The following is a 27823-nucleotide window of genomic DNA, read 5'->3' on the forward strand; positions in this document are numbered from 1 at the left end:
CCCGCCCCCCTCCCGACCGGCCACCTTCCATAGCTGCGCGGAGGCGGACGCCATTGGCTCTAACGCCCACCGAGTGCTTGGGAGGTTGGCGGGGTTCTGAACCGTGGAAGAGTCGCTGAGTGTTGCCGGGGCAAGGGGCGAGTGAAGGGCGGACAGAGGCGTCGTGGCCGTAGGAGGCAGCGTGTCCGCAAACCGAAGGTCCGGCGAGGTGGGGGGTGGGGGGTTTTCCGGAGGCTTCGGCAGGAGCGCCGGCGCAGCACCTCGCTGACCCTCTGGGAGCGCCCGCACCTGAACACGAGGCTCTCTAGCGCGCGTGCGCGGCGAGGGTCTTCCCGCACCTGATCGCGAGACCCTAACGGCCAGCGGCTCGAGGCTTCCCCTGCGCTGCCGGGTGGAACCCGTCATGGCGCAGCTGTGTGGGCCGAGGCTGTGCGGGGCTCTCCTCGCCCTGTTGGCTTCGCTGCTGCTCTTCCGGGCTGAGGCGGCCGACGGAGAACGTGGCGTCCACGGTGAGGGCCAGGGCGGGTCTCCCGGGAGGAGTGGAAGGCCGACAGGCGGAGGGCGGGGCGCGAGGGGACTTGGGCAAGGTCTGAGCCGGGCGAATAGGCGGGAGAGGGAATTGGGGGCGACCTGGTGAAGCTCGGGGGGTGTGGTGGAGCGGTCTGTAGGAGATTGAGCCTGGGGCTGAGGTTTGGGAGCCCCTGGGACTGAGGGCGGGCGGCGGAGCCAGAGTTGGGAAAGTTTCCTGCGGGTGAGGGAGGAGACTTAGGAGTATTGACCAGGAAGGAGTGGCATTGGCCCTTCCTGTGGCAGGAAGGGGGTGAGAGGCCCAACAGAAGACCAGCCTTCTTCTGGCAGAGGAAAGTTCTGCGGCCCAGGGGAGCCCTGAGAGGCCGGGCCTGAGAGGGTGGGGATTGGATTAGGTGACGTAATGGCAGTTTTAGCCTCTGGCAAGAAGCCCCCACGCCCACCTCTTCAGATACTGGACCACAGCCTCTCGAGAAATCTTAACCTGGTTCAGTTGCAGTAGAGTGCCTCCAAAATGATGCCTCTCAGGAAGAAGAAGAAAAGCAAAAGTGTTGGAGGGGAGAAACTTTGCAAAGGTGCAAGAGTGGGGACCCCTTGGTATAAAAAGAGTATTGGCCTTGAGAAGCTGGGGTTGGGGTTGTGCAACTGGTCCTTACAGGTTGGTGGAGAATAAGGCCCTATTTAAATCTCTATATTCTCCAGAAGTTTGGCCTGGGAAGGTCATTTTGAACAAGTGTTGTCATAACCTCAAATGCTTCAGACAAGCACAGCCAGGCTTTGGAAAAAACCCCTCTTTTCAAAGGAGAATTCACTGATTCAGCAAAACTTACTGAGCTCCTGCTGTGTGTCAGGGATGATGCTGGCACCGGTGGTAACAGTTGTGACTCAGACAAGCCAGGTCCCAGCACTTAGCTTGTATTCTAGTGGGAGAGACAGAGACAGTGAGTAAACATTTAGGTAAAGAGCAGTCACCGCAGTATTAAATTACTAAGAAGTAAATGAACAAGGTGAAGTACACAAACAGCGTGATGTAAGATGATGGGGCTCTTTTAACTCAGGTGATCAGGGGAGGCCTCTCTGAGGAGGGTGACGTCTTGAGCCCTAACACAAAGACCTCTGGTGGGTGAGAGTCCATGGAGATAATGGAGTCAGAGGCCTCCAGGTTGGAGGAAGCCTGGTAGTATTCAAGGAAAAGACACAGAATCATCCTAGTTGGAGTAGAAGTGGGCGTGGGGAGAGAATTGGAGGAGGATGTGAGATGGGAGAAGTAGGCAGGAGACCGGTGGCTTTGTAGGCCAGCGTTTTGGGTGGAAAGAGAAAAGCAGGGTGTGTGTGCCGCTCATCACCTGTGGTGACTTCTGTAATTTATTTATTTTTTTAAAGACTTTATTTATTTATTTGACAGACAGAGATCACAAGCAGGCAGAGAGAGAGAGAAGAGGAAGCAGGCTCCCTGCTGAGCTGACCTGAGCTGAAGGCAGAGGCTTTCACCCACTGAGCCACCCAGGCGCCCCACCTGTGGTGACTTCTGAAGTCTGTTAATTTACCCACGTCAGAGGCAGAGAGGGAAACATGAGCTAATGGGGATGTCAGGGGTCACTGGGGAGAGAATCAGCTCTGTAGGTCAAGGAATCAAGAGTGGAGGTAGGTGTTGGGCACCTGGGTGGCTCACCAGTTAAGCGTTTCCCTTTGGCTCAGATCCTGATGCCATCCATCATCCTGCTCAGTGGAGAGTCTGCTTCTCTCACTTCCTCTGCCTTTCCCCCCTGCTTGCGCATGCTCTCTCAGAAAAATAAATGAAATCTTAAAAAACAGATAGATAAAACAGGGACGCCTGGGTGGGTGGCTCAGTCACTTAACTGTCTGCATTCAGCTCAGTTCATGATCCCAGGGTCCTGGGATGGAGCCCCGTGTTGGGCTCCCTGCTCATTGGAGAGACTGCTTCTCCCTCTCCCTCTGCCTGCCACTCTGCCTACTTACGCTCTCTCCTTATCTCTCTGTCAAATAAATAAAATCTAAAAAAAAGTAAAACAACTCATAGGAAAAAAATTCAGGGAGTGCCTAGGTGGCTCAGTAGGTTAAAGCCTCTGCTTTCAACTCAGGTCATGATCCCAGAGTCCTGGGATCGAGCCCCGCATCAGGCTCTCTGCTTGGCAGGGCGCCTGCTTCCTCCTCTCTCTCTGCCTGCCTCTCTGCCTACTTGTGATCTCTGTCTGTCAAATAAATAAAAATCTTTTTTTTTTTTTTTTTTAATAAAAATCTTTAAAAAAAAAATTCAGGTGCTGAACATACTTGCAGTCTGAACTAGAATTTGACATGACTTTTTTCAATGACATAATCATGTTAGGATGTGCCTTTTAGTTACCTGTTCTGGGACTTAATCAAAACTGAATTTAGGGTTAACCTCTGTTGCTTACTGAGTTCTGATCCTTGAAACAGCCTGGTTGGGTGGTCAAGCTACAGGTCTTACCTAAGATCACACAGTTGTAATTGACAAGTCAGGTCTGGCTTCAGAGGCCTTCTCTTTTCCTGGTGGCCTTTCTGGCTGCTGCAGCTGGGTGGACCTCCTGACCTTTCAGAAGTACTCTTGTCTCGATGGGTGAACTAATGACCTTGCTTATCTGAAGTTCTGTTTGTTTGAAAGCTTTCAGTAGTTTAATTTGAACTGGGAGGTAGTTTTGATTTTTTTTTTCAGGCAACAGGGTCTTCCACTAAGAGTGACGTGTTTCTCCAGCCCCATTCAACTGCATAGGTGCCACTAGATGAGTATGGTGAGGTGGGGAGTGTGTAGTGAATGTGTGTGAGGGGGTGATGGTAATGGTTGGTCAAGGAATTTGATCTTTGTGAAGACGTGAGGGGGCTGAGGGGTAGAGGAGAGGAGATAGGGTCGGTGAATTGTTGGAGTTGAGGTTTTGGAGGGCATGAACTGGAAAGAAAGGATATGATGGGCAGTGAGTGAGATGCTTGAAACTGAGATTCCAAGAAGTTGTGTTTCTTGAGACAAGGTCTAGGCATAACCATTGTGGGATGAAGCTGAGGGGAGGGCAAGATCACTGGAGAAGAGGTCTAGGAACCAAGAGGCCAGGATGGTCTGAGGGTCACCAACCCGGATATGGAAATTAGCTGGGAATGATGAGGGAGGCAGCATGAGAGACAGTGAGCCAGGAGCTAAAGTCATGTAATGAGGAGTAGTGATCTGGGAAGATGATGCACAAGGTGGGGTACAGACTGCTTTGATGGTGATTAATAGCTGGACTTTGGAGAGGGCAGAAGTGTAGAAGCAGCACCAGAAGCAAGGAGACCTACCCTCTTGGAAATGTCCTTGAGGGAGGAAGGGTTTGGTTAGAGTAAGGAGAACGTGATGATAATGTTCAGAGAGGAGATGAGGAAATAAGAGATTTTGCTTAAGGCAATTGCTAAGTTCCCAAACCCTGGAAGTTTGGGGGAAGAGGGATGGGAACAGTCTAGGATGTATGGGGATGAGGGGAGTTAAGTCAGGAGTCTGGGCTGATGTGGTGATAAGCAAGTGATAGGAGTGCCGTCCGGTTCAAGGCTGACAGTGTTGGGCAGGGACTGGGTGTTGGAGGGCAGATGGCAAGGGGTGTGGTAAGTAGTGGATACTTGGACCCTGGACAGAGGGTGTCCTGAAACTGGACCCTTGCAGCTGGAGGTGGGGGAAAGCTGATACTGCTCTGCGTGTTTCTAGCATTCAGGGAGGGCGCCAGTCTACCATGGAAAGCACACAGATTATAAACCCTCCGCTCCCAAGAGGCCTCCAACAGGCTTTATGTGACTTGTAGTTTGTAGAATTGGGATTTTTTTTATTTTAAAGATTTTATTTGACAGAGATCACAAGTAGGCAGAGAGGCAGGCAGAAAGAGGGGGAAGCAGGCTCCCTGCTGAGCAGAGAGCCCCATGTGGGGCTGGATCTCAGGACACTGGGATCATGACCTGAGCTGAAGGCAGAGGCCTTAACCCACTGAGCCACCCAGGCGACCCTAAAATTGGGAATTTTTAATGGAAAAATTTGGTTATGGCTCTGCCTGAAAAATGTGAAGATCAGTGGCACCAGATCAGTGTTCCCGCATGGGACCCATAGTGCTCTTTTTGGAAAGGACATACACTACTCAGTCTTTATGTACTTGGCCTGCCCACCATATCTCTAAGCATTTAAGTTGTAACCTCCCCCATCTTAAGAATATGTTCCATTTTGTAAATGGAGGTAGAGGAAACAGCTCCTTACAAATTGTATAGTGTAGGTGCATGTGTCATTGCTGTTAGGGAGGGAAAAGCCCTTATCAGTTGGCCACAGATGTGTGTATTTTTTTTTTTTTTTTAATTTCTTCCCAGGTGATAAGTCCTGTTATCTGGAGTGTCCCAAACTATGTGATTTTGATTTCATTCAATTTAAGGATGGATAATACAGTTGGCCTTCGAACAACACAGGGGTTAGGAGCAACTCTGCAGTTGAAAATCCACATCTAACTTTTGATTCCTCAAAAACGTAGCCTGCTGATAGCCTGCTCTCTAAGCCTTACTAATGACATAAACAGTCAATTAACACATATTTTGTGTTACATGTATTAAATACTGTATTTTTCTGTTTTGTTTTGTTTTGTTTTGTTTTTTGAAGATTTTACTTATTTGACAGAGATCACAAGTAGGCAGAGAGGCAGGCAGAGAGAGAGCAGGAAGCAGGCTCCCTGCCAAGGAGAGAGCCCGATGGGGGACTCGATCCCAGGACCCTGAGATCATGACCTGAGCCGAAGGCAGAGGCTTAACCCACTGAGCCAGCCAGGTGCCCCTACGACATATATTTTTAAAAAGATTTTATTTATTTATTTATTTGATAGAGCACAAGCTGGGGGAGCAGCAGGCAGAGAGAGAGAGGGAGAAGCAGGCCCCAGCTGAGCAGGAAGCCACGTGGGACTCTATCCCAGGACCCTGGGATCATGACCTGACCCAAAAGCAGACACTTAACCCACTGAGCCACCCAGGCGCCCCTATTTAAACACCTACTATGTGCCAGGTACAGTTTTAGGCCCAGGAAACAGAGCACTGAACAAAACAGATTACCTCCTGATGCATGGCAGCCACGTTGTAATGAAAGAAAGTACAGTCATAAAACGAGCAGTGAATATGTATCTGGTGATGAGTACTGTAAGAAAAGTAAGGTAAGATTTGGTGTGCTTAGTGCTGAAAACATGGCCTTTGGAAGCTCAGATGGTGATGGCCCCTAAAGAACGTTAAGGGCCTCACTTTCAGGTCCACTGAAGGTCCATGGAAAAGATTCCTTTGTGAAGTGAAGTAGACTTCTCCTCTTTCACCCACTCCCCACGCACTTCTCATCTTTCCTCTCCTCGGAGTCATTTACAACTCTCACACTTAAGGTAGTTGGCAGGGCATCCAGGCCTGTGCCTTGTGCTGAGGCCAAGTAAGTGATGTGGTAGCCAGAGATTCATGTGAGAAGGGAGTGACCCCTGATTTCATGGACCCTAGGAAGCCTTGGTGGCTCACTGGTCACATGACTAACGCAGTTTTCACAGTGACCCCAGAAGCAGTAGCATGTGGATTATGGGTGTCTGTGCAGTCCTGGTCACAAATGTCATTTCATGTATTGTTTCTGACAAGATCTTTTTGAAAACTGAAAAGGGATGCTGGAACATGGATGCTGAGGCCCCGTAACTTTAGAGTTTTAAATTACTTGAAGTATATTTTTCATGATTAGAAATCCATTTTAGAAATGAGGGCAGGGGCGCCTGGGTGGCTCCGTGGGTTAAAGCCTCTGCTTCGGCTCAGGTCATGATCCCATGGTCCTGGGATCAAGCCCCGCATCGGGCTCTCTGCTCAGCAGTGAGTCTGCTTCCCCCTCTCTCTGCCTGCTTCTCTGCCTACTTGTGATTTCTGTCTGTCAAATAAATAAAATCTTTAAAAAAAAGAAATGAGGGCAAAAAAATTTAGCTGTTGTTTTACACACTAGTGTTTTGAGATGGATCTCACCCAAAGAGGCCTGGCTTTGGCTTCTAAAGTCCTTGAGTTCATACGGCATATTTTATGTGTGTCCCTGGGTCTGTCATTTAGAGTCCAGGACATGCACTTAAGGGGGCGAAAAATAATAACATCATGGTTTGTGACCTCTCAAGGGACCACTCATAAACAGATGCAGAGTATGTATGTGGTATTGAAATTTAATGGGACATAATGGAAAAACATGTCTGAAAAGGTTCCTCAGGGATGATAATGAAAAAAAAGTTTGAGAAACACTGTTCCAGGGAGAGGGTATGTTAGCTTTCATCAATTTGTGAAAATGGTCCATGATTCAGAAAAGGTTAAGAATCCCTTGAATTGGGGTCCCTGGGTGGCTCAGTGTTAGGTTAAAGCCTCTGCCTTCGGCTCAGGTCATGATCTTAGGATCCTGGGATCCAGCCTGACATCAGGCTCTCTGCTCAGTGGGGAGCCTTCTTCCTCCTGTCTCTGCCTGCCTCTCTGCCTACTTGTGATCTCTGTCTGTCAAATAAATAAATAAAATCTTAAAAAAAAAAAAAAGAATCCCTTAAATTGGGTGCCTGGGTGGCTCAGTGGGTTGAGCTTTTTTTTTTTTCTGCGTTTGGCTCGGGTCATGGTCTCAGGGTCCTGGGATTGAGCCCCGAATCAGGCTCTCTGCTTAGCAGGGACCCTGCTCCTCCCCCACACCCCCCCACCCCTGCCAATTCTCTGCCTACCTGTGATCTCTCTCTCTGTCAAATAAAAAAGAAAATCTTGGAGGGAGTCCCATGAAAGACATTAAACTGCCTTTCCAAGTTACTCAGATGGGCTACTGTGATTGTTAGGTAAGGGTAGAATTTATAGTCTTGTTTGATGAATATGCGGTGACAGTGGGTAGGAGTGGTGGTTTGCTTTGTGCCAATGGTTTCTAAAGTGTAAACTTCTATATCGATATTTTATAACTAAAATGCCAAGGTTTTATATCTAAAATGAGATATTATGAGTCTTATAATTTAAGTTGGATTTGTCATTGTAAATGTTCTTTCCTCATAAATACCCAAGGGTTATTTTAAAGTTTCTGCATTATTTATCCTAATAATGACAACTTCCAGGCACCCAAACCTAGAGGAGATGGGTAGTTTGTAGTTTTCTTTCTTTCCTTTTTTTTTTTTAAGATTTTATTTATTTACTTGACAGAGGAAGATCACAAGTAGGCAGAGAGAGAGAAGCAGGCTCCCTGCTGAACAGAGAGGCTGATGCAGAGCTCCATCCCAAAGACACTGAGATCATGATCTGAGCCGAAGGCAGTGGCTTAACCCACTGAGCCACCCAGGCGCCCCATTGGTAGCTTTCTTTACGGAAAACAGAAGCACTCAAGTATGTAGGACCTACCCAGCTAACCCAAATAGGTGAATTCCTAGATCCCTTTGAAATCAAGCTGATTGTAACGTACATGTCAACTCTGGAATTTGGCACAGTGGGATTAAAACAGCCATGATGAGTACCTCCCGGATACTCAGTACCTCTTTGCTTACACAGAGCTTTTAAAGATTCTCTCATTCTTCAGTGAAGAGATACTAGAAGGTCCAAATGGGTAACCAGGGCATATTTTTTCTTATTTTCCCCAGGCCCTGAACACTTAATCTCAGGATAATGTGGGGTTGCAGGACTTTGATCTGTGTGATAGTTTGCCATTGTCCTACACTGGTGAAGATCAGGAAGGTCTCACTTCAGGTGTGGTAAATGGTCAAACAGCAGAAAAATAAAGGGAAGGGTGATGGTTTAATAGGTTTTATTGACTCTGACTTGAGGTTTTCCATACCCCCGTGTCCTGTCAGCTACCATACTCAGTTGGACTTTCTAGTGAACTCTGTCATCCTTTTTGTACCTTCATTCCCACTGTCCCTGTATTAGTCTGGCCTCATAAAAATATATTATCTACTCTTTATTCAAAGCTTTGTTCTAAATTTTTAAGATTTTATTTATTTATTTGACAGATCACAAGTAGGCAGAGAGGCAAGGCAGGCAGAGAGAGGAGGAAGCAGGCTCTCCGCTGATCAGAGAGCCGGATGCAGGGCAGGATCCCAGAACCCTGGGATCATGACCTGAGCCGAGGGCAGAGGCTTTAACCCACGGAGCCACCCAGGCGCCCCTGTTCTAAATGTTTTAAGGGCTTTATTTATTTATTTATTTATTTGGGGGTTGGGGAGAAAAAGAAAGAAACAGACTGCTGAGCAGGGAGCCTGATGTGGGACTTGCTCCCAAAACCCTGGGATCATGACCTTGAACTGAAGGCAGATGCTTAACAGACTGAGCCATCCAGGTGCCCCTGTTTTAAGAGTTTATAATGGAATATAAAACTCCTTCAGTCTTGGGATGCCTGGGTGGCTCAGTTGGTTAAGCGGCTGCCTTCGGCTCAGGTCATGATCCCAGCGTCCTGGGATCGAGTCCCCACATCAGGCTCCTTGCTCAGTGGGGAGCCTGCTTCTCCCTCTGCCTCTGCCTACCACTCTGTCTGCCTGTGCTCATGCTCTCTCTCTCTTTCTCTAACAAATAAATAAAAATAAAATCTTTAAAAAAAAACTCCTTCAGTCTTCACAACACTCTTATGTTATTGTTCTGTGTGTAAAAGAAATCCCTCCCATTTGAGTCCCATTTGAGTTGTTTTAAAGAAATGCATCTGTGGGGATGCCTCAGTGGCTCAGGTCACAATCCCAGGGTCCTGGGATCAAGTTCTGAGTTAGGCTCCCTGCTCGGTTGCGGGGGTGGGGGGCGTGTTGCTTCTGCAAAAAAAAGAAATATCTGTGCATGCTCCCAGAATTTATCTCAGTAGGGACTGTGGAGGAAAAGCTGATGAGTCTCCTTGCTTTGTTACCCAATAGTGAATTCAAGTGCCTTTTCCCAGACAAGCCATTGTCAGGAGAGCCTCAAGATTAATAGTGCATTCTGAAGCAGGCAACATAAGTCTAGATGTCACACACAGAACGGGACTTTTTGCTAACACACTTGCCAAAAAACACTTTTATACTAACTAAATCCAGAATATGTATAAATCACAGAGAGACCCTCACTTAAGCTTGGGCTGCGTTCTAATGTCCTCAGGGTAGTTATCTTGCTAACATTCTCAGCTTTTACTGCTAAACTAAGTAGATTTTAAAGAGAAAACTGTTCATTGCAGAATTTTTCTGACACCAGATGGAATGGGCTTTTCCACAGTTCTCAGTGGACACCCATTTAACTCATTTCTGACACCCAACTCCACGGAGTTAGCACAGAGCCCACCGGTTACCAGCTCAGTCCCACAACCTGCTTCTCCCACACCTTCAGTGGAAAGTCCCAGGTTGTCACCTGTACTTCCAACCTGTGTGCTATAAATCAAAGGTTCCCACAACCCCCTTGGATTTAATAATTTGCTAGAATGGCTCACAGAACTCAGATACATTTAGCAGTGTATTATAAAGGATAAGGATGAACAGCCAGATGAAGACATGGAGTGAAGTCTGGGAGGGTCCCCAGCACAGAAGCTTTGTCCTTTTGGAGTTGGGGGTGAGCCAGCCTCCTGGTACATGATGTGTTCACCAACACACCTCTCCTAACTCCTTTGGTTAGGGTCTTTTAGGAAGCTTCATCATGTAGGCATGATTGATTATTAACTCAAACTCCCATCCCCCACCCCTTCCTGGAGGATGAGGGTGCAGCTTAAAGTTCCAACCGGTCGGTCTTTCCCTTGTCTTTCTAGCGGTCAGCCCCCATCCTGAAGCTCTCTACCACCACCCCCCACCCTCCACCAATCATCTCATTATGACACCACAGAGATTCCCAGGTTCTTAGCTCTTGTGTCAGGAACCCGGCTCAAAAACCAACGCTCCTAGTACTTAAAAAACCACAAGGGAGTGGGGAAGAAACCACAAGGGAGGGGGCGCCTGGGTGGCTCAGTGGGTTAAACCTCTGCCTCAGGTCATGATCTCAGGGTCCTGGGATTGAGCCCACATTGGGCTCTCTGCTCAGCAGGGAGCCTGCTTCCTCCTCTCTCTCTGCCTGCTTCTCTGCCTACTTGTGATCTCTCTGCCAAGTAAATAAAAATCTTAAAAAAAAAAACAAAACACAAGGGAGGTACAGTGGGGGTGTGGGGGGTTGGCCAGATCTGTTTGTCTTACTGTGTCAGAGATAGGCTGAATCCATAATCAGAGCTTCGCCTTATCTTCTGGTTTACGGACTCCAAGCCTCTAAAAATCTGCCTTTTTTTTTTTTTTTAAGCAGCCAGGCCTAAATCAGTGAATATGTGGCTTTCTGAATTAAAGTATATAGGGTTTATATATTTTCCGGCTTTATTGTTTGGTTAGTATGCGTTTGTTGCATGTACTATTGTTCCCACATTATGAGTGAGGAAATAGGCACAGGAGGGTTAGAACTGCCTCTAGGTAAGACAGCGGGCTAGTAAGAGGCAGCCAGGGATTCCTGCACACACAGATCCTTTACCGGAACAGAGGATCTGTCCTACAGGCTTTTGTCCAATGCCTCCAGTATGTGTCACTCCCCTATCCCAGAGCCTTTGGTCATTTCCGTTGTACCTTATGTTGGCTTACAAGCTCTTTGAATTTTAGATGTGATTGTAGTATTTAACCTTGTGTGATTTTGTTGTTCTGTTCTCTTTTTCTGCCCAAGTGTGTCTTTTTTCTACTTGTAAACCCCTGGAGGTCAGATGACCGCATCTCCAGTCAGTGCCTTCTATATAGGATGGCTGCTCAGCCCAGTTTACCCTGGACGGTTCCAGTTTATGCCACCATATGTCACAGAGTGACTATTAAGAATACCCCCTTTCCGGGGTGCCTTGGTGGCTCATTTGTTAAGCATCTGCCTTTGGTTCAGGTCATGATCCCAGGGTTCTGGGATCAAGCCCCGAATGGGGCTCCCTGCTCAGTGGGAAGCCTGCTTCTCCCTCTCCCACTCCCCCTGCTTGTGTTCCCTCTCTCACTTTGTGTCTCTCTCTGTCAAATAAATAAACACAGCCTTTATTTTTTTAATTTTAAGATTGTGTTTATTTATTTGACAGAGGGAGAGAGAGCACAAGTAGAAAGGCAGGCAGAGAGAGAGGGGGAAGCAGATCAGAGAGCCTGATACGGGGCTCCATCCCAGGACCCTGTGATCATGACCCGAGCCGAAGGCAGAGGCTTTAATCCACTGAGTCACCCAGGCGCCCCTATTTATCCTATAGTTTTAAGTTTTTTAACTGAAAGTTTTAAACAGAAGGGATTGTAATCCACTATCCTGATAAAACCACTGCTGACCCTTAAAAAACAAAAGTAATGCCTTCACAAGATTAGAATACTCACACTGTACTGAAAGATCCAGATGGAAAAGAAAAACTGGAAAAGGCTCTCTCCCTCCTTCAGGCCCTTTCCTTAAAGGTGCATTCATACACGCATCTAAATTAAAAGCTTAGAAAGGAATTAAAATAGTAAACCATTCTCTTCCTTTTTCCCCCCTCTTAGTTTTCCATATTTTCTATACCAGCACACATGCCTTCGCCTGTTTTGAACAGCGCTGAGTATCCCCTTGTGTGCAGGTCTCACAAGTTACCGAACCAGCACAAACCAGATGTCTTGATGGTGAATTTGCAGCTGTTAAAGGTCTGTGAACACCAAGCCCTTTGTGGATTTGGCAGTCCTTGCCCCCATTCTTAAAAACATTTGGATTAGGTGACTCTTCATTGCTTTCTTTGCTTTTTGATACTGAGGAGTGACCTGTACTCTTATTTTTCTGTGTATAAATAGGATTTTCCAATGTCTGAGGATTATTATAACAGAACTTCTCTTTGGCCATTGTCCTTAGAATTCTTTTTTTTTTTTTAAGATTTTTTATTTATTTATTTGACAGACAGAGATCAGAAGTAAGCAGAGAGAGAGCGGAGGAAGCAGGCTCCCCGCGGAGCAGAGGCCCCGATGCGGGGCTTGATCCCAGCACCCTGGGATCATGACCTGAGCCGAAGGCAGAGGCTTTAACCACTGAGCCACCTAGGCGCCCCGTCTGTAGAATTCTAAGTTGCATTAATGGAGAGAGTAGTGCTGTTTCTAGTGCTGGAAGGGCGGGTTACAAGTTCTTGGCAAAGGATAATCCCGAGGAATGCATGGTCAGTGTTGTTATTAGAAATGTGAACCGTGGGAGTCTGTTTGATAGCTTCTGACTGCACATATAAGACCGCCTGAGTTCTGTAATGACAGGGCTGGAAAATCTGAACAGGGTGTTTTTATAAACACTATAGAGAAGAGTTTGGGTTTGGGTTTGCTGCCTGTGTATGGCCTGCGAGCTAAGTATGGTTTTTACATTTTTTTAATGTTTGAAAAAAATCAAGAATATTTCAAGACACGTAAAAATTACATGATAAAATTTTAGTGTCTGTAGGTAAGGTTTGACTGGAATGACAGCTATGCTCATTCATTTACATGTGTGTCTTAAGGCTGCCTCCATACTGTAATGACACAGTGGGGAAGTTAGAACAGACTGTGACCCATAAAGCCTGAATAAACGCGGACCTTGTTTGCGTGGTTTTCAACATGCACAGATTTCAGTTACCACAGTGTATTAACTTTGGGTACTTGGGTCAAGTACAAGTTTCAGCAACTAGCTCTTCAAGCACAGATCACTGTGTAGATGACATACATGTGTGGTGATTAATCACTGCACATCTGTGGCTCTGTTCACACACAAGGCAAAGCATTTGGTTGTGTTGCCTGCTTGTTTCCCAGTGATAATTCTGTGTTAGAGTTTACAAAAATGCTTAATCGATAGAGGGGATTGGCCAAAAAGGATGAAAAGTGCAGCCAAGAGAAAAAGTGGTAATGCTGGAGGCATGATTCCGATGGAACAGAGGTGGAATGATGGAAGCACTCACCAGCCTCGGGACTGTGGACACTGTCTTGATTTGGGAGACCCGGTACACAGCCAGAGGAGCCCTAGTGACAGAAATGAGGAAATCAGGGGTACCTGGGTGGCTCAGTGTGCTAATCCTTTGCCTTTGGCTTGGGTCACGATCTCAGGGTCCTGGGATCAAGCCCTGCATCAGGCTCCCTGCTCAGCGGGGAGCCTGCTTCCCCTTCTCTCTCCGTCTGCCTCTCTGCCTACTTGTGGTCTCTCTCTCTCTCTCTCTCTCTCTGTGTGTCTCAAATAAATAAGGAAAAAAAGAAATGAGGAAAGTGATGACAAAAAGGATGATTTCCCAGTGGAAGGAATGATGGCAAAAACTTGACAAAAAGTAAAGCAGCTCTCAGAGCAGTTGAGACATTGAAATAACGAAGGATAAAATGTTGGACGCTGATCCAAACCTAGAAAGATGTAGGACAATTCACTAAGATGAATTGAAAATAATGCTTGTTCTGAATCCGGAGTTAACATGGCTTAAGAACATCGCCGCACTGTTCAAACTACTCTTGGTAATTTTTTTTTTTTTTTTTTACAAAGAAATTTAAACAACTTAATTGTCAAGTTTCTAATACTTTAGCCACATTGTACTAAGTAAATATTAATTTTACTATTTTTCTATATATTTGTAACCCACAGTTTTTAATGTTTTGACAAATTTTAAAGGACTTAGAAGTTACAGATTTTCCTGTTGCTTTTCACACTATAGTGCAAAGCAGGTACTGCTTGTGTTCACTGGCGCACCATAAAAAAAAGTTTACTGAGCTTTGCTCTAGAAAAACAGATGGGAGGAAGAGAACCATTTCATGAGTGTCTTCAGGCTGGTGAGATGCTCTCAGGCTCTCTTTTATTAGGCAGACAGTGAGGCAAGATGTCAGGTTTTTTCAGTGTGTAGCACCCAGGGGAGTAAAAAGTCTATCAAGAGCTGGACTCCTAGGAAAGAAGTACTTGTTTTAGAAGTAAACTTACTCTGAAGGGGCATAAAAACACAAATAAGTCAGGGTGCCTGGGTGGCTCAGTGGATTAAGCGTCTGCCTTCAGCTTGGGTCATGGTCTCAGAATCCTGGGATTGAGCCCCACATGGGGCTCCTGGCTCAGCAGGGAGTCTGCTTCTCCCTCTCCCACTGCCTGCTGCTCCCCCTGCTTCTACTCTCTCTCTCTCTCTCTGTCAAACAAATAAAATCCTTAAGAAATATATTGAAAACAAAACAAAACAAAACAAACACAAGGGGCCCCTGGGTGGCTCAGTAGGTTAAGCATCTGCCTTCGGCTTAGGTGGTGTTCCCAGGGTTCTGGGGTGGAGCCCTGCATTGGCTCCCTGTTTGGTGGGGAGTCTGCTTTTCCCTCTCCCTCTGCTGTTAGCATCCGTCCTCCCGGCCCTGGCCGTATTCTTTCTCACTCTTTGTCTCAAATAAATACATAAAATCTTAAAAAACAAAACTAAAAAACAGCAAAAGAACGAGTTGGAGGTGGTTGGGTGATTCAAGGGAGAGATCAGGTAGGATTGAAGTTAGGGGTATACTGAGGGTTGGAATTTGGTAAAGCTGAGAAGTATATACACTGGTGGTACAGTATTTTCTGTACTTTTCAGAATATTTGAAGTAGTTTATTAAAATAACTTAATTTTCTAGAGTAGGCATTGCAATAGTGCCTTTTTGGAGAATGATTAGATACAGTCGTCTTTTTTTTTTTTTTTTAAAGATTTTATTTATTTCTTTGACAGAGATCACAAGTAAGCAGAGAGGCAGGCAGAGAGAGGGGGGGAAGCAGGCTCTCTGCTGAGCAGAGAGCCCAATGCACACCTCGATCACAGGACCCTGAGATCATGACCTGAGCTGAAGGCAGAGGTTTAACCCACTGAGCCACCCAGGTGCCCCTAGATACAGTCGTCTTAAGCCTGTAAAATTAAATTAGGTTGGTAGTGCCTGGGAGCCTGAAATCCCTGCGATGTTGTCGTTAGCAGGTGACAGCAGGTTATTCCAGCCCAGTGCACGTGGCGTGAAGGTGTCTGAGCCATTGGCTTGTGGTCCTGGTTACAGCTCTGGTGACTTTTGAGAACCAGAGTAGCCTGTTCTCCATGACAAAGACCAGGCTGTTCGGCAGTTTTATCACAGCTAGTGTTCTAAATGCCTGTCAGAGTTTTGTAATTTAGCTTCATATTTCAGATAATGCATGATTTTTAACCATTTCTGATGCTTTTCCAAGAGAATGTTAAGGTTTCCTGAAGACAGAAGTACCATTTCTACGTATTCTGAAGCGAGTATTTCCAAATTTGGTGCTCCTCAGCTTCTCTCCACTTTGATCTGCATTGAAAACTTACAGGATATACATTCATTTTGCACTAGCATTTGTGAGCATAGAAATAGGGCTAGAGACATTTTTCATGATCGTTTCCCAGTTCTGTTCTAAGACCAATATATTGTCGTATCTCTTAATAGTAATAGAATTATTTATTAAAGAATAACTTCCTGAAAATTGATTGTACCAAGTTCCCCTCAGCCTTGGCCAGTTGGTGTGGTGCTGTCCAAGACCTTGTCATTGAGTGACTATAAACAGGGCCAGCAAAGGGCCTGGCCTGTTGAGTCCTCAGATCGCGTTAAGGGCCCTGAGGAATGTTTTGGTTTTTAGGCATCTTCAGTTTCATGTTTTCCCACCGCGTGTTACTATACTGCCTTTTTCTCTCTGTCTGAGGGAGGGGTTGTCATGTTAATGCCCAGCTATAATGGGACCAGTGTGAATTCAGATTCAGCTCTGCTTCTGGTTGACTTAACCACCCCAAGCCTTGGTGTCCTCATTTGTAAAGTGAGCGAGTTACTACATGATCTGCAGTTTCAGTGTGACTGTTAGAAATAGTGCACATAATGTGCCTAGTGTAATGCTTTACTGAAGGTAGCAGAGGGGTTTCAAGACATAAGTAATGCTCAGCATGTTGGTTCTTTTTCTTATTTTTTTACCTTCAGATTTTATTTCTAAGTAATCTCTACACCAAACTTGGGGCTTGATATCACAACCCTGAGATCAAGAGTCACATGCTGTACTGACTTCACCAGCCAGGTGCCCCCATTTTGGTTCATTTTTATTTTAATCTGGATCTACCAAAGTACAGTGCTTTAATTGAGGGGGGAAAAAAAAAAGCCTTTAAGGAAAATGCTAACTCACGGAAGCCGTGTTACATATCACAGTATTTCTGACTTTTTGTACAAGCCATTTGGAGAGCAGTGAAGGAGAGTGCACTGATGCTCTTTGGGGTGGAGGTGAATTGAAGAATGTGTGGCCTGTGCATCTGAAAGGACACTGTCTTCTTTGGAACAAACAAGCAAACAAAACCAAAATGCTTTTTCATGAGTTCACTTAAGTCTAAACAGTGAAAATTTCTGTCATAGAGTCTTAAAAGCATAGGGCAAAATGAGAATTTTCTCCATTTCACAGGGAGTTTCCAGACTCAGAGAAAGGATTTTTTTTTTTTTTTTTTTAAGATTTTGTTTGTTTATTTGACACAGAGAGAGACACTGTGAGAGAGGGAACACAAGCACAGGGAGTGGGAGAGGGAGAAGCAGGCTTCCTTCAGAGCAGGAAGCACAATGTGGGGCTTGATCCCAGGACCCTGGGGTCATGACCTGAGCGGAAGGCAGACATATAACGACTGAGCACCCCAAGGACATTGTCTTAACACTTGACACTTGGTTAAATTTCACCTTGATGGAACCTAGCTTCAGCTGATTATTCTACTACTTGGAGCTCTTAGTTACACTCTAATCAAATTTGTGTGAAAAGAACAGATAAGATTTTTTTTTTTAATAGAAGTTTTCAAATATACACACAGTTCTGTGAGCCCACATGGCTCATTACTTAGCTTCAGCAACTGTCAACATTCTGTCTTTACAGGCATATTGTGTTTTTAGTCAAGTTCTCTCTCAATAAAGAGACATTTCTAGGGGCACCTGGGTTGCTCAGTCAGTTAAGCATCCGACTCTTTTTTTTTTTTTTAAGATTTTATTTATTTATTTGACAGAGATCATAAGTAGGCAGAGAGGCAGGCAGAGAGAGAGAGAGGGGAAGGCAGGCTCCCCGCTGAGCAGAGAGCCCGATTGGGGCTCGATCCAGGACCCTGGGATCATGACCCGAGCCGAAGGCAGAGGCTCAACCCACTGAGCCACCCAGGCGCCCCAAGCATCCGACTCTTGATCAGTCTTGATCTCAGGGTTGTGAGTTCAAGCCCCATGTTGGGCCCCACGCTGAGTGTGGAGCCTACTTAAAAAAAAAAGAGAAATTTCTAAATTGCCCTGTGACAAAAGTAAAGTGTCCCTCCCGTCCCGTGTTCCCCATCTCCTCCTACCCCACCCAGGGAACCTAAAAATAAGGCTGTTTTCTGAAACTTCAACTGTGAAGTCAATGTGTCATTAAGAACAGATGAGAGCTGCTCTCTGGGACTTAGTGGCCTCCTAGGCCTACAGGGTTTGTTGTAAAGAGACCATCACATCTACTGGAAGAATGTTCCAGTCAGGAAAAGAAGTGTCCCAGAGACATACCTTGACTGGTATCTTGACTGTGTGTCCTGAGTTGTTTCCTGGGAGCCTCTGGCCTTCTTGGTAGGTCCTAGTGGAGGAGGGAAACTCACAGCACACTTCTCCTTACTCTGACTCCAAGGGACGGGCTCCGTTTCTGCCTGCTTTCTGAGGTGGTCTGCTCATTGACCGGTACATCCAAGCTGCTTGACCGTTCTTTCCCGGCATCCTCCTACGTGCTCTGTCAGCCGGTGACCGCATCCCTGCGTTTGGTCAGCTGGGCCTCCATGAGTTAAGTGTCTGAGAGACAGAGATGAGGGCCAGATTCTGGGCAGTGTGACTTCACTAAGCTAAATGCTCTCCAGCCCTAGAGAGGTTTTTTTCTCCTTTTTATATACCCTCAGCCTTGCATAGAGCGTGTACCTGGCCCCCTTGCTTTAGGAAAAGTTACCGAATTTCCACCCTTGACGAGGTAGGTGGTCAGCCTGTGGCCTTCTGTGCTGTGGCGTTGTCTGGTGGGTCCCACCTAAGCTGCTTCGAGCCTCGTTGGGCATTCTCTCGGGGTTTTGTTTTGAGATGTAGTTCACCTGTGATACAGTTCACCCATTTAGAGTGTGCAGTGCTTCTCTCGGGTTTTTTGTCTGAAAGACTGTCCCTGAAACTGCTCGGGAAGCAGGGACACCAAGCAGTCCGGGTGAGTTGCAGGCGCTCAGCTTGGCAGGGCGTTGGATAGGCTGTTACCTCTGTAGCAGTCAGGGCCTGTGTCTGTGTCTCCCTACCACCGCCACCCCCCCAGCGGCCTCTAGGTTGTTTTCACTTTGGGTCACATGTGGTTTGTTGTGTGGCTCTGCTCCGTCTTGTCTTGCTGTTAACAGCAGTGCTGGCTTACATTTGACAGCCGGGATTGAGTAAATTCTACACCAGAGAACCCTTTTCCTACAGTGTTTTCCTTGGGCCTTGATGATGATGTGTTGTTTGACCTTTGGCATGTTGTCAAAAGTATCTGCTCCAGGTGCACACCTAGCTCATCCTGGTTAATGTGTTATGGACAGGAGATGCCCCTGTTTTTTCTTAAACTGCTTTATTAAAGTATTCACATACCATAAAGTCAGTTGTTTTGAGCATACAATCCAGTGAGTTTTAGTACATTTACAGAGCTGTACAACCATCCCCACAACCTAATTTTAGAACATTTCCATCATCCCCAAAAGATCCCTGTGCCCGTGTGCAGTTCACACCATCCCCCAACCCCACAGCCCTAGGCAGACAATAATCTACTTCCTGTCTCTCTTGAGTTCCCTTTTCTGGACATATTAAATGATTCATATGAAATATTCATATTCATATGAAATATCCAGATAAGGTACTTTTTAATTGGTGATTTAAAGGATGGTTGCTTTCAAATTAACAGAAAGTTTAAGTTCAGAATATGCATTCTCTGCTATACTAGTTTCTTGTGGTTTATTGGTGTGTGTGAGAGTTCCTTGAGGTTTTGTTTTTTATTTTTAAGATTTTATTTATTTGACAGAGAGACAGAGACGACAAGTAGGCAGAGAGGCAGGAGGAGAGAGAGAGAGAGAAAGAAGCAGGCTCCCTGCTGAGCAGAGAGCCCGATGTGGGGCTCAATCCCAGAACCCTGAGATCGTGACCTGAGCTGGAGGCAGAGGCTTAACCCTCTGAGCCACCCAGGCGCCCCTTCCTTAAGGTTTTTGCTCAGTACTACAACCTTTTTGTCCATAAATCGATGTTTTGTGGAACATTTGGTTTCATGCCCGTTGTTATATTTTAGGAGAAACAAGATTTTGCCCTCTGCTTTCAAAAGCTGTCCCCTAGTTAGTGAAGTAAATCTCACAAACATGAAAATAATTAGGAGTAAATGACAGCATATAACCAAGTGCTGGGCCCTGGGGTACTTTTATTTGAGCTGATTATTAAGCATCCTGCTCAGATTGCAATGCCCTTGTGGCAGAAGACGAGATGGGTGGAGGCCAGGGAAGTAGGGGAGGTGATGTAGACTCACGATCCCAGAAGAGATAGGGTGGTACTGTGGTACTGGGCAGACGGTGAGTCACGTAGTTGGGTCACTCCCTTTTCAGCTTGCTTTCTATCCTTCTGATTCCTCCAGGAGAAAGTCTGTCTTTGGTGCAGACGATGTACCTCCAGCACTTGCTTATCTCTTTCTTTCTTTCTTTTTTTTTTAAATTTGACAGAGATCACAAGTAAGCAGAGAAGGCAGGCAGAGAGAGAGAGGAGGAAGCAGGCTCCCTGCTGAGCAGGGAGCCCGATGTGGGACTCAATCCCAGGACCCTGGAATCATGACCTGAGCCAAAGGCAGAGGCTTTAACCCACTGAGCCACCCAGGTGTCCCTATCTCTACCTTCTTAAGAGACAGGAGCTGTCTAGGCCTTTCGGAGGCAGATGTAGCTGGCTGGAATTTTATAACATTTTTTGGTTTGTTTCCCTTGTCTAGAGTAGGGTCCGATTTGGGGGCTCCTCTTGGAATGTTCAGATAAAAGCCTGGAGCAGAGGCGTGCTGTCAGTTGCCTTGGGAGGCGGGAGGGGTAGAGTGAGGAGCTTCTTTATGAGGCTCTTGTGGAAATTTGAGGGTGAAGTGGCTGACCTGGTCAAACAGTGGATAAGGAAGGTTAAGACACATCCTTCAGTGCTAAGTTCCCCCTTAGCGTCTGGTGTGGGTTTTTTGCCTTCGAAGGCCTATTTCTACACTGGATGTTGTGTGTCTTTAATAATCAGGAGCAGAGACAGAAGGAACATGCAACTGTAATATAGTTAAATTGGGTGGGTTGGTATCTTTGTTGTTAGATGATGTGTTTCTTGCCTATACAAGGAAGGAGTCGCTAAGGCTGGTGGCTGCACTTAAGAAGGGGCTCGCAGAGAAGCTGTGCTGGATCTTGGGGTTCAGGAAAACTGGGGGCCTCCTCCTGTAGGTCTGTGCGTCTTTGTTGGCAAGATTGCCCTGCCAAGCCAACTGGTCTCTGCTTTGTGTTTTAGACTTTTGTCGAGTTCCGAAGAAAGTGGGAAGATGCCGGGCCTCCTTCCCTAGATGGTGGTACAACGTCACTGAGGGGTCCTGCCGGCAGTTTGTGTATGGTGGCTGTGACGGGAATAAAAATAATTACATGACCGAAGAGGACTGTCTTGAGAAATGTGCTGGTGTCACAGGTAAGACATTATTCCCTGGGGAAATGGTATAACCTAGAGATCATTTATTAACTGGGATGTGATGCCTTTTGCCTTGTGCTCTTTCTTCCTGGCTGAACTTGAGGGATGTTTTTAAAAAGCAGAAGAAACAGGCGCAGTTTGAAGGTCGCCCACACGGTGGTTTCATAGCGGTCTTCTCCCTCTTCTTCCCAGAAAGGAGAGTAGACCACAGGCTGGAGCTGGGGGGAGGGGACATGGCTGCCTTGACTTCCTTTCTCCCCCTGCTGAGCGTAAGTCCCACCTAGAAGAGGGGAGTCCTCCAGGCCATCAGGCTGCCCACCTGCTCCCTGGGCATTTGGGTTATTTTTACTTCTGGGACAAATGACTTGAGCTTACCCAGCCAGCCAAACTATGAGTCAGATTAAAACTGGAACATACTTGGGGTGCCTGGGTGGCTCAGTCGGTTAAGTGTCTGCTTTCGGATCGAGTCATGATCCTGGGGTCCTGGGATCCCTGCTCTAGAGATGGGCCTGCAGCCTTGTTGGGTTTTATGTCTCCTCACACACTGGCTTTAATCTCCCTTGGCTTTGAGTTCTGTGTTCAGAAAGCAGATATGCTTATTAAAGTTGTAAACGGAGAGGGGTAAACAGCAGTGGGCCTTGGCTGTGGCCTGAGGTTCAAAACGGTGCTCGAGCACACAAGCCCAGAGTGACGGAGCACCTCGAGGAATGTTTTGTTGATCTTTGTGTTGCACTGCCCCGCAGACATTCAGTAAGTATTTAGAAAACTGTGGTGGCCGGGTATTACTTTGGGATCATACAGCCAAGTCCCTTACCTTTTGGGGGGTAACCTTAACAGATGGTGACTGAGGAAAATACTTACTGGTTTTTTTGTTGTCTGCTGTGACTCCGGTATGGGAGCAGGAATTAAAGGGAAATATTTTTGCTACCTTTTCTCTTCCTTCTCCATTAAGAGTTATCTGTAGCAAATGTGTCTGCCTGTTTTAGTTTCTCCTTACTTTTCAGGAAAATGGTTGAAGTTTTAAGAACATAGGCAGTGAACAGTGGGCATTCCAACAGGATGTTGCTACAAAGGGTCACATGTTGTTGTGTTTTGCTGGAGAGGTGGTCCGTGGTCCAGGGCCCCAGAGATCTCCTGTGTGGCACCCAAGTGTGGCCCCACTGCATGTCTCATGGAAGCTCACCCACGGGTTTGGGAGGAGGAACCAGTCGCTGGAGTCTTTTGCCAGCATATTCTCTCCCAAGCAGGCACCCTCTGTGGGAAGCCAATATCATGAGAATGTCAGTTTATTAATTTATAATGAGAACCAGAACTACCCAGGGGACCCAACATTCACGTCTCTGAGTCGGCTGTACCTTTGCTCCGTGCAGGCAAACCGCACGGCCAGATTCCCAGAAAATTGCTGGCTGTGCAGAGGCGTGGAGCGAGGGGCATGGACTTGTGATATGGATGTTCAGTGGCGTCAGGTGATGCCGGCCCCGTGCCTCTGCCCTGGGTCTGCTGGGAACCTCTGGGAGGCAGGGGAGCCAGGTCCTGTCCTTCTGGACCCTGCCAATGCTTCCCTTTTTGTACCTCCTTCGCTGGCTGGCCTTTCCACCCCACCCCATCACTTCATGTGTATGTTAGCAAAAAATAGACGTAGCTTAAAATTTTCCTATTTCCCACAGTTCGGTGGCATGAAGTATGTTCAGACTACTACATACCTCACTTTCTTAATTCATTGGGTGAGTGAATACAGTTAAGCAGATTATTTGGCCCTGGAAGCCATTCTGTCTTTTTATTTTTTATTTTTTTATTTTTTGACAGATAGAGATCACAAGTAGGCAGAGAGGCAGGCAGAGAGAGAGGAGGAAGCAAGCTCCCCACTGAGCAGAGAGCCCGATGCAGGGCTTGATCCCAGGACCCTGAGATCATGACCTGAGCCTAAGGCAGAGGCTCAACCCATTAAGCCACCCAGGCGCTCCCCAGTCTGTCTTTTTAAAGTCATTTCATGCATCTTTGCTCTGATTACCAGTGACGGATCTTAAAGTTGAGCCCACAGGGGCCGTCTTGGTTCCTTATTTCCAAGTTCTTGCAGGCTTGTGGTCCAGCATGTACATCAAAGGGCCCACATAAAGGAGAAACGGGAGTCTCGGTGAGAGGCACCTGGGACCATGGCGGCTCAGAGGACTTTGCCTGTTCTGTGTCATGGCGCATTCCTGACGTGCACTTTCTCATTGTGTTTGTCCCCTCGCAGAGAACACCATTGATGAGCTGGCCACCAGGAGGAATGGAGCGGATTCCTCTGTCCCAAGTGGTAGGTTCTTAAAGCAGTGTAGGATAGAATGAGGGCCATCTGGACCACGGAAGGACATCTGTAATTTGGGAGTTGTGTGAGGGCTTCCACCTCCCTGTCTGGGGCTCTGCCTGGGCAGTAGCTTCTAGCTCCTGGCTGGTGTCCTCTCACCAGGGAGTTCACACTCCATCGGATGAGGGGGCCCAAGGGCGCTATGGGGCTTCCGGCTTGCTCTGCTTCCTCCTGGGAAAGAAGGGATTGTGGCTGTTGCTGCTACCTGCGGCTCAGAACCCTTCCGTCTCTCTGGGCTGGCCAGGCCTCAAGTCCCCTGGCCTCTGCCTGCTGTGTTGTCTTCACTGCCCCTCCCTGCCTCTCCTTGCCTCATCTGTCTCCTTTGTTCTTGGTTGTCCTTTCTGTCCCCCTCCCCATACGGAGTCCTCTGTCTTCTGCCACCCCGCCTCCATTCCCAGGGCAGTCCTTGATCTCGAGCTTTGTGTTAGCTTGCTTTGTAGTGCTGACAACAGCTGCCCCATTCCTCCTTTATGCTTAAAGGACTCTGCATGCATCAGGAACCTGGGGTGAGTGGTGCAAATGCACTGGCAAGTCCAGCCCAGCTTTCTTGAAGGCCAGTTCCCAGGCAGTGGGCTCTACTGGGCAAGACCTGCTGTGGAGGGAGGGAATCTGCCCCTGTCCCATTTGAGGGCAGCACCCCCGCACCCCCCCCCAACCCAGTTGGCCATTGGCTCTGCACTGATTGCAGCCTTGACTTTGGTCCTCTGGTTCTGGCACCAGTGCTCAGGTGAGAGTGAGCATTTATTTGGTCAGTGGTTTGCTGGCTTGTTCGAGTCACTCTTGAGTTGTCCTAGGCCAGGAATCCTTTGACTGTCCTGACCATTGCTTTGCCTGGGTTCACTCTTTATTCCCAAGCTGGCCTCCAGGGTCATCTAGAACCTCAGGCATTGGCATGGTCTCTCTAGTTTCCATCCTGTTGTAGAAGAAAGTATCTACAGGAGGGTGCTCCTCACTATGTCAGAGAGTGAACAAGACCATCTTGCTCATCACTCCAGAAATTGTGGCCGGGATGAGTTCCCTTGGTAACCCCTGAGGCGACAGGCAGGCCTCCCCATCCAGCATTCATTGCAGTGTGTATGATAGAACCTGTGAGGCCTGGGAGGCGACAGACCTACCCAAGGAGGGGACTCCACTTCTAGGTGCCAGAGTGTCCGTGCTTCCTTAGTGGGCCCTGCTAGTCCCCATGTACTGTGTCCATCCCAGCCTCCCTGACTTGGATGTTTCTGTTTTAGTTTCCAGAAGGCAGGATTCTGATGACCTCTCCAGTGACATTTTTGACTACGAAGGTATAACTTTTTAAAAATACTTGTGTATGGGAAAAATGTGTTTTTTTTTTCTTAGTTGGGAATTGAGACACACTTGAGTATTTCCATTAAGGAAGGTGTAGAGCAGAGCTTCCTGACCTCTCCCAGGCAGTAGAACTCAGAAGCATGCCCCAGGGCTGCTGGAAGTGGCTGTGGCACACGTGGGCGGTGAAGCTTGGCTTCGGAGAGGCAGTCTGGTGGGGTGGCTCTGCCTCTCCCCAGCTGTGTGGCAGCGGGCAGAGGCCTGCATCTGCCTCCCGAGTATGAAATGAGCTGCTCACAACAGATCTCTTAGGGACCAAGTTAATATATGTGCAGTGCCTAGAATGGTGCTTGACAGCGTGATCTCCTTACTGACGGGAATCTGGCTGTAAAGAGAAAGATTCCCCCAAAACATAGAGGACTGTCAAGTGGGCCAGACTAGCCCTGTCTGTAATTTACAAGTCCTTTGGCAGAGAGCTGTTTCTCTGTTGGCTGGTAGCAGTGTGACTGTTCGGGAACATTCCAGCTCCACTTCACATCTGAGCCCTGCTAACTCGTACTCTTTGGGTTGTGTCGTTCCCAGAATACTGCACTGCCAAAGCAGTCACTGGGCCTTGCCGCGCGTCCTTCCCACGCTGGTACTTTGATGCAGAGAAGAACTCCTGTGACAGCTTCATCTACGGAGGGTGCCGGGGCAATAAAAACAGCTACCTCTCTGAGGAGGAGTGCATGCACCACTGCCTTGGTGAGCCTGCCTGATTCCTAAATGCAACAGACAGTGGTGTGTGGACGAGGCCCCTTGAGAAGACATGGGTCCATTGCCCTGTCCCTAAAAGAAGACTTCAGCAGTGCTGCCATTTGGACGCTACCATTCTCTGGCTCCCTTGTGGGGAAGAGGTGGGCTTTGGGCCCAGCTGTTGCACAGACATGTTCTAGGTCCCCACCAGGATAGTAAAGCCTCAGAACCTCAAAAGAGCTGGAAGAAATCCCTCAGAGCCTCCTGTGAACCCCTGGTTGGTGGCAGCTCTGGAGGGCAGGAGGACCATGAGCTGACCTTGGTGTTATGTGTTCTTTTCCAGGCAAGCAGTTGTACCCTTTCCTCCCCCGTGGCTCTAAAGGTAAGAGGCCTCCGGCCCTCCTCCACCTGCTTGCCCTGACTAAGCTCAGCTGTGTTTTTGCAGGCTCCTGTTGTCTCTGACACATAATCCTTCACTGTAAACCCCTTTTGGGTTGAAAGTCCTGTTTCTGCATGAGAACGGTCAGGCAGCTTGAAACATATGGTGGATGTTTGTCCTGCCACGCATTGTAGTAAATGAGGCAGAGGAGTTGGAGGAAGGCAGTCTCCACTTGGGCAGCCCCGGGGTGACTGGAAGACAAGTCCTACTGTTGGGCTTATGCCTTCTGCTGCACACAGGCCTCAGGCTGTCTCTAGGTTTGGAGGGAACTTAGCTGCTGAGGGGTGTGCGGAGTTGCTCGTGGGTGACAGGAAGTTGGAGAGCCCTTACTATGTGTGGGCTGAGCCAGGCAGGGCCAATGCTGTTGTCCCCAAGCAGGCTGGTCTGACAAGACCCTGGGCCGCCTCTCGCTTTTGTTTCTGATTTGCCTGAGTCATGGATGATGGTGTTTGCACAAGGACTGGCCACACTGGTTTGGCCTCTTTACACCTGTTTTCCTGTTCAGGAGCCCAGATCTGGCCTGCACATCTGTCTGCTCTGTTCTAGACCAGCGAAGCTGGAATCTGGGTTGCTAGGCACGGGGCAGAAAGCAGCTCAGCCATGGAGGGTTGCGGGTGGAGAAAGAACAGCCCCTGTCCATTCTGTAGCCACATGGCTTCACGTGGGAGAGGGAGCCGGGGTGCTGGCACAGCAGGCCACATTCTTAGCTACAGCCCCACCTGAAGGAAGGCATCGTAGCTGATGCCTACACAAGCTGTGCTGTGTGAACACAAAACCTCAGTGTTTTATGTTTACACATGAGCCAGAGGTGTGTGCTTTTTACATCCTGGTACCCATTTGGAGGCTTTGGATTCCTGCACGATTTGCCCCCGAGAGGTGGAAGTACAGAGTGGAAGTGGGATTTTTTTGTTCAGAAAGAGAGAACACACACAGCTACTGGGTGCACATAGCACGGCACCTCCTTTTCTCAGTAACCTCCTCCTCAGGACTGTAGACTCCTTGAAGACTCCTCAGGCAGGCGGTGTCCTTCCTCCAGACCCTCCGGGGCTGGGGTCCAGGGAGGTCTGGCACAATGGCTGCTGGTCCTTGCCCTGAGCCCGCGTGCATGAGTCCTGTGTGTGCCCCGTGCGGCTACGCGCTGGCTGTGCTTCTCCTCGCCCTTCCGGTTCTGAAGCCTTTCTCTGCTCCCCAGTGGTGGTCCTCGTGGGGCTCTTCGTGATGGTCCTGATCGTCTTGCTGGGCGCCTCTGTGGTCTGCCTGATCCGGGTGGCCCGGAGGAACCAGGAGCGCACCCTCCGCACCGTCTGGAGCACTGGGGATGACAAGGAGCACCTGGTGAAGAACACCTACGTCCTGTGAAGGCCCTGCCAGCCAGAGGCCGCCCTTCCTCGGGCCTCTCTGCAGATGGCGAAAACCTGGGGAGGGAGGGGAGACAAGTGTAGCATGTGTGTATGTGCTTTTTAAAATAGAGTGATTGGTTTGTGCTTGTACGATCATTAGGGCTTCAGGTCTGTTTGTTACTCCAGAAGGTGAGGGGGCTTCTGCTGTCCTGGCTGGGTCTGCTTTGAGAACCTTCTCGGAGGAGGGCTCTGCCTCACACTGCACGTGGTCTGGCCCCAGGCCAGAGTCGGCTGTTCTTCACTTTAGTTCTCTGCTCCAGGTCTTAGTTTTTTGGGATTACATGGAATCCTGTAGTGTCCTTTCCCACCGCAAAAGTAATGTCTTCATAGTTTCCTTTGTTTGATGTATGTGTTTTTGTTTTGTTTTGTTTTTGTAAACAGAAAATTTTTTTTTTAGGATTTTGAAAGGAAGAGAAGAAAATGTGCAAGTTTAATAAAAAGGGTCTTCCTTTTAAAATAAATTTCAGCAAGTGCTTTCTTTCTTTATAGGATTGCTGAT

The 27823-nt window shown here is 47.7% G+C and overlaps 1 protein-coding gene across 1 annotated transcript; it reads left to right on the top strand.

Moving 5' to 3' along the window:
- On the top strand, positions 1-27718 carry SPINT2 (serine peptidase inhibitor, Kunitz type 2). Its single transcript, XM_032842039.1, has 7 exons — positions 1-509; positions 20946-21116; positions 23353-23412; positions 24696-24749; positions 25333-25494; positions 25829-25867; positions 27117-27718. The coding sequence occupies exons 1-7, from the start codon at positions 404-406 to the stop codon at positions 27281-27283; spliced, it is 759 nt and encodes a 252-aa protein (XP_032697930.1). The 5' UTR covers positions 1-403; the 3' UTR covers positions 27284-27718.
- The last annotated feature ends 105 nt before the right edge of the window (positions 27719-27823 follow it).

This window comes from Lontra canadensis, unplaced genomic scaffold, assembly GCF_010015895.1.
Source record: "Lontra canadensis isolate GAN:19392208 unplaced genomic scaffold, GSC_riverotter_1.0 scaffold125, whole genome shotgun sequence".
Classification (NCBI taxonomy): domain Eukaryota; kingdom Metazoa; phylum Chordata; class Mammalia; order Carnivora; family Mustelidae; genus Lontra; species Lontra canadensis.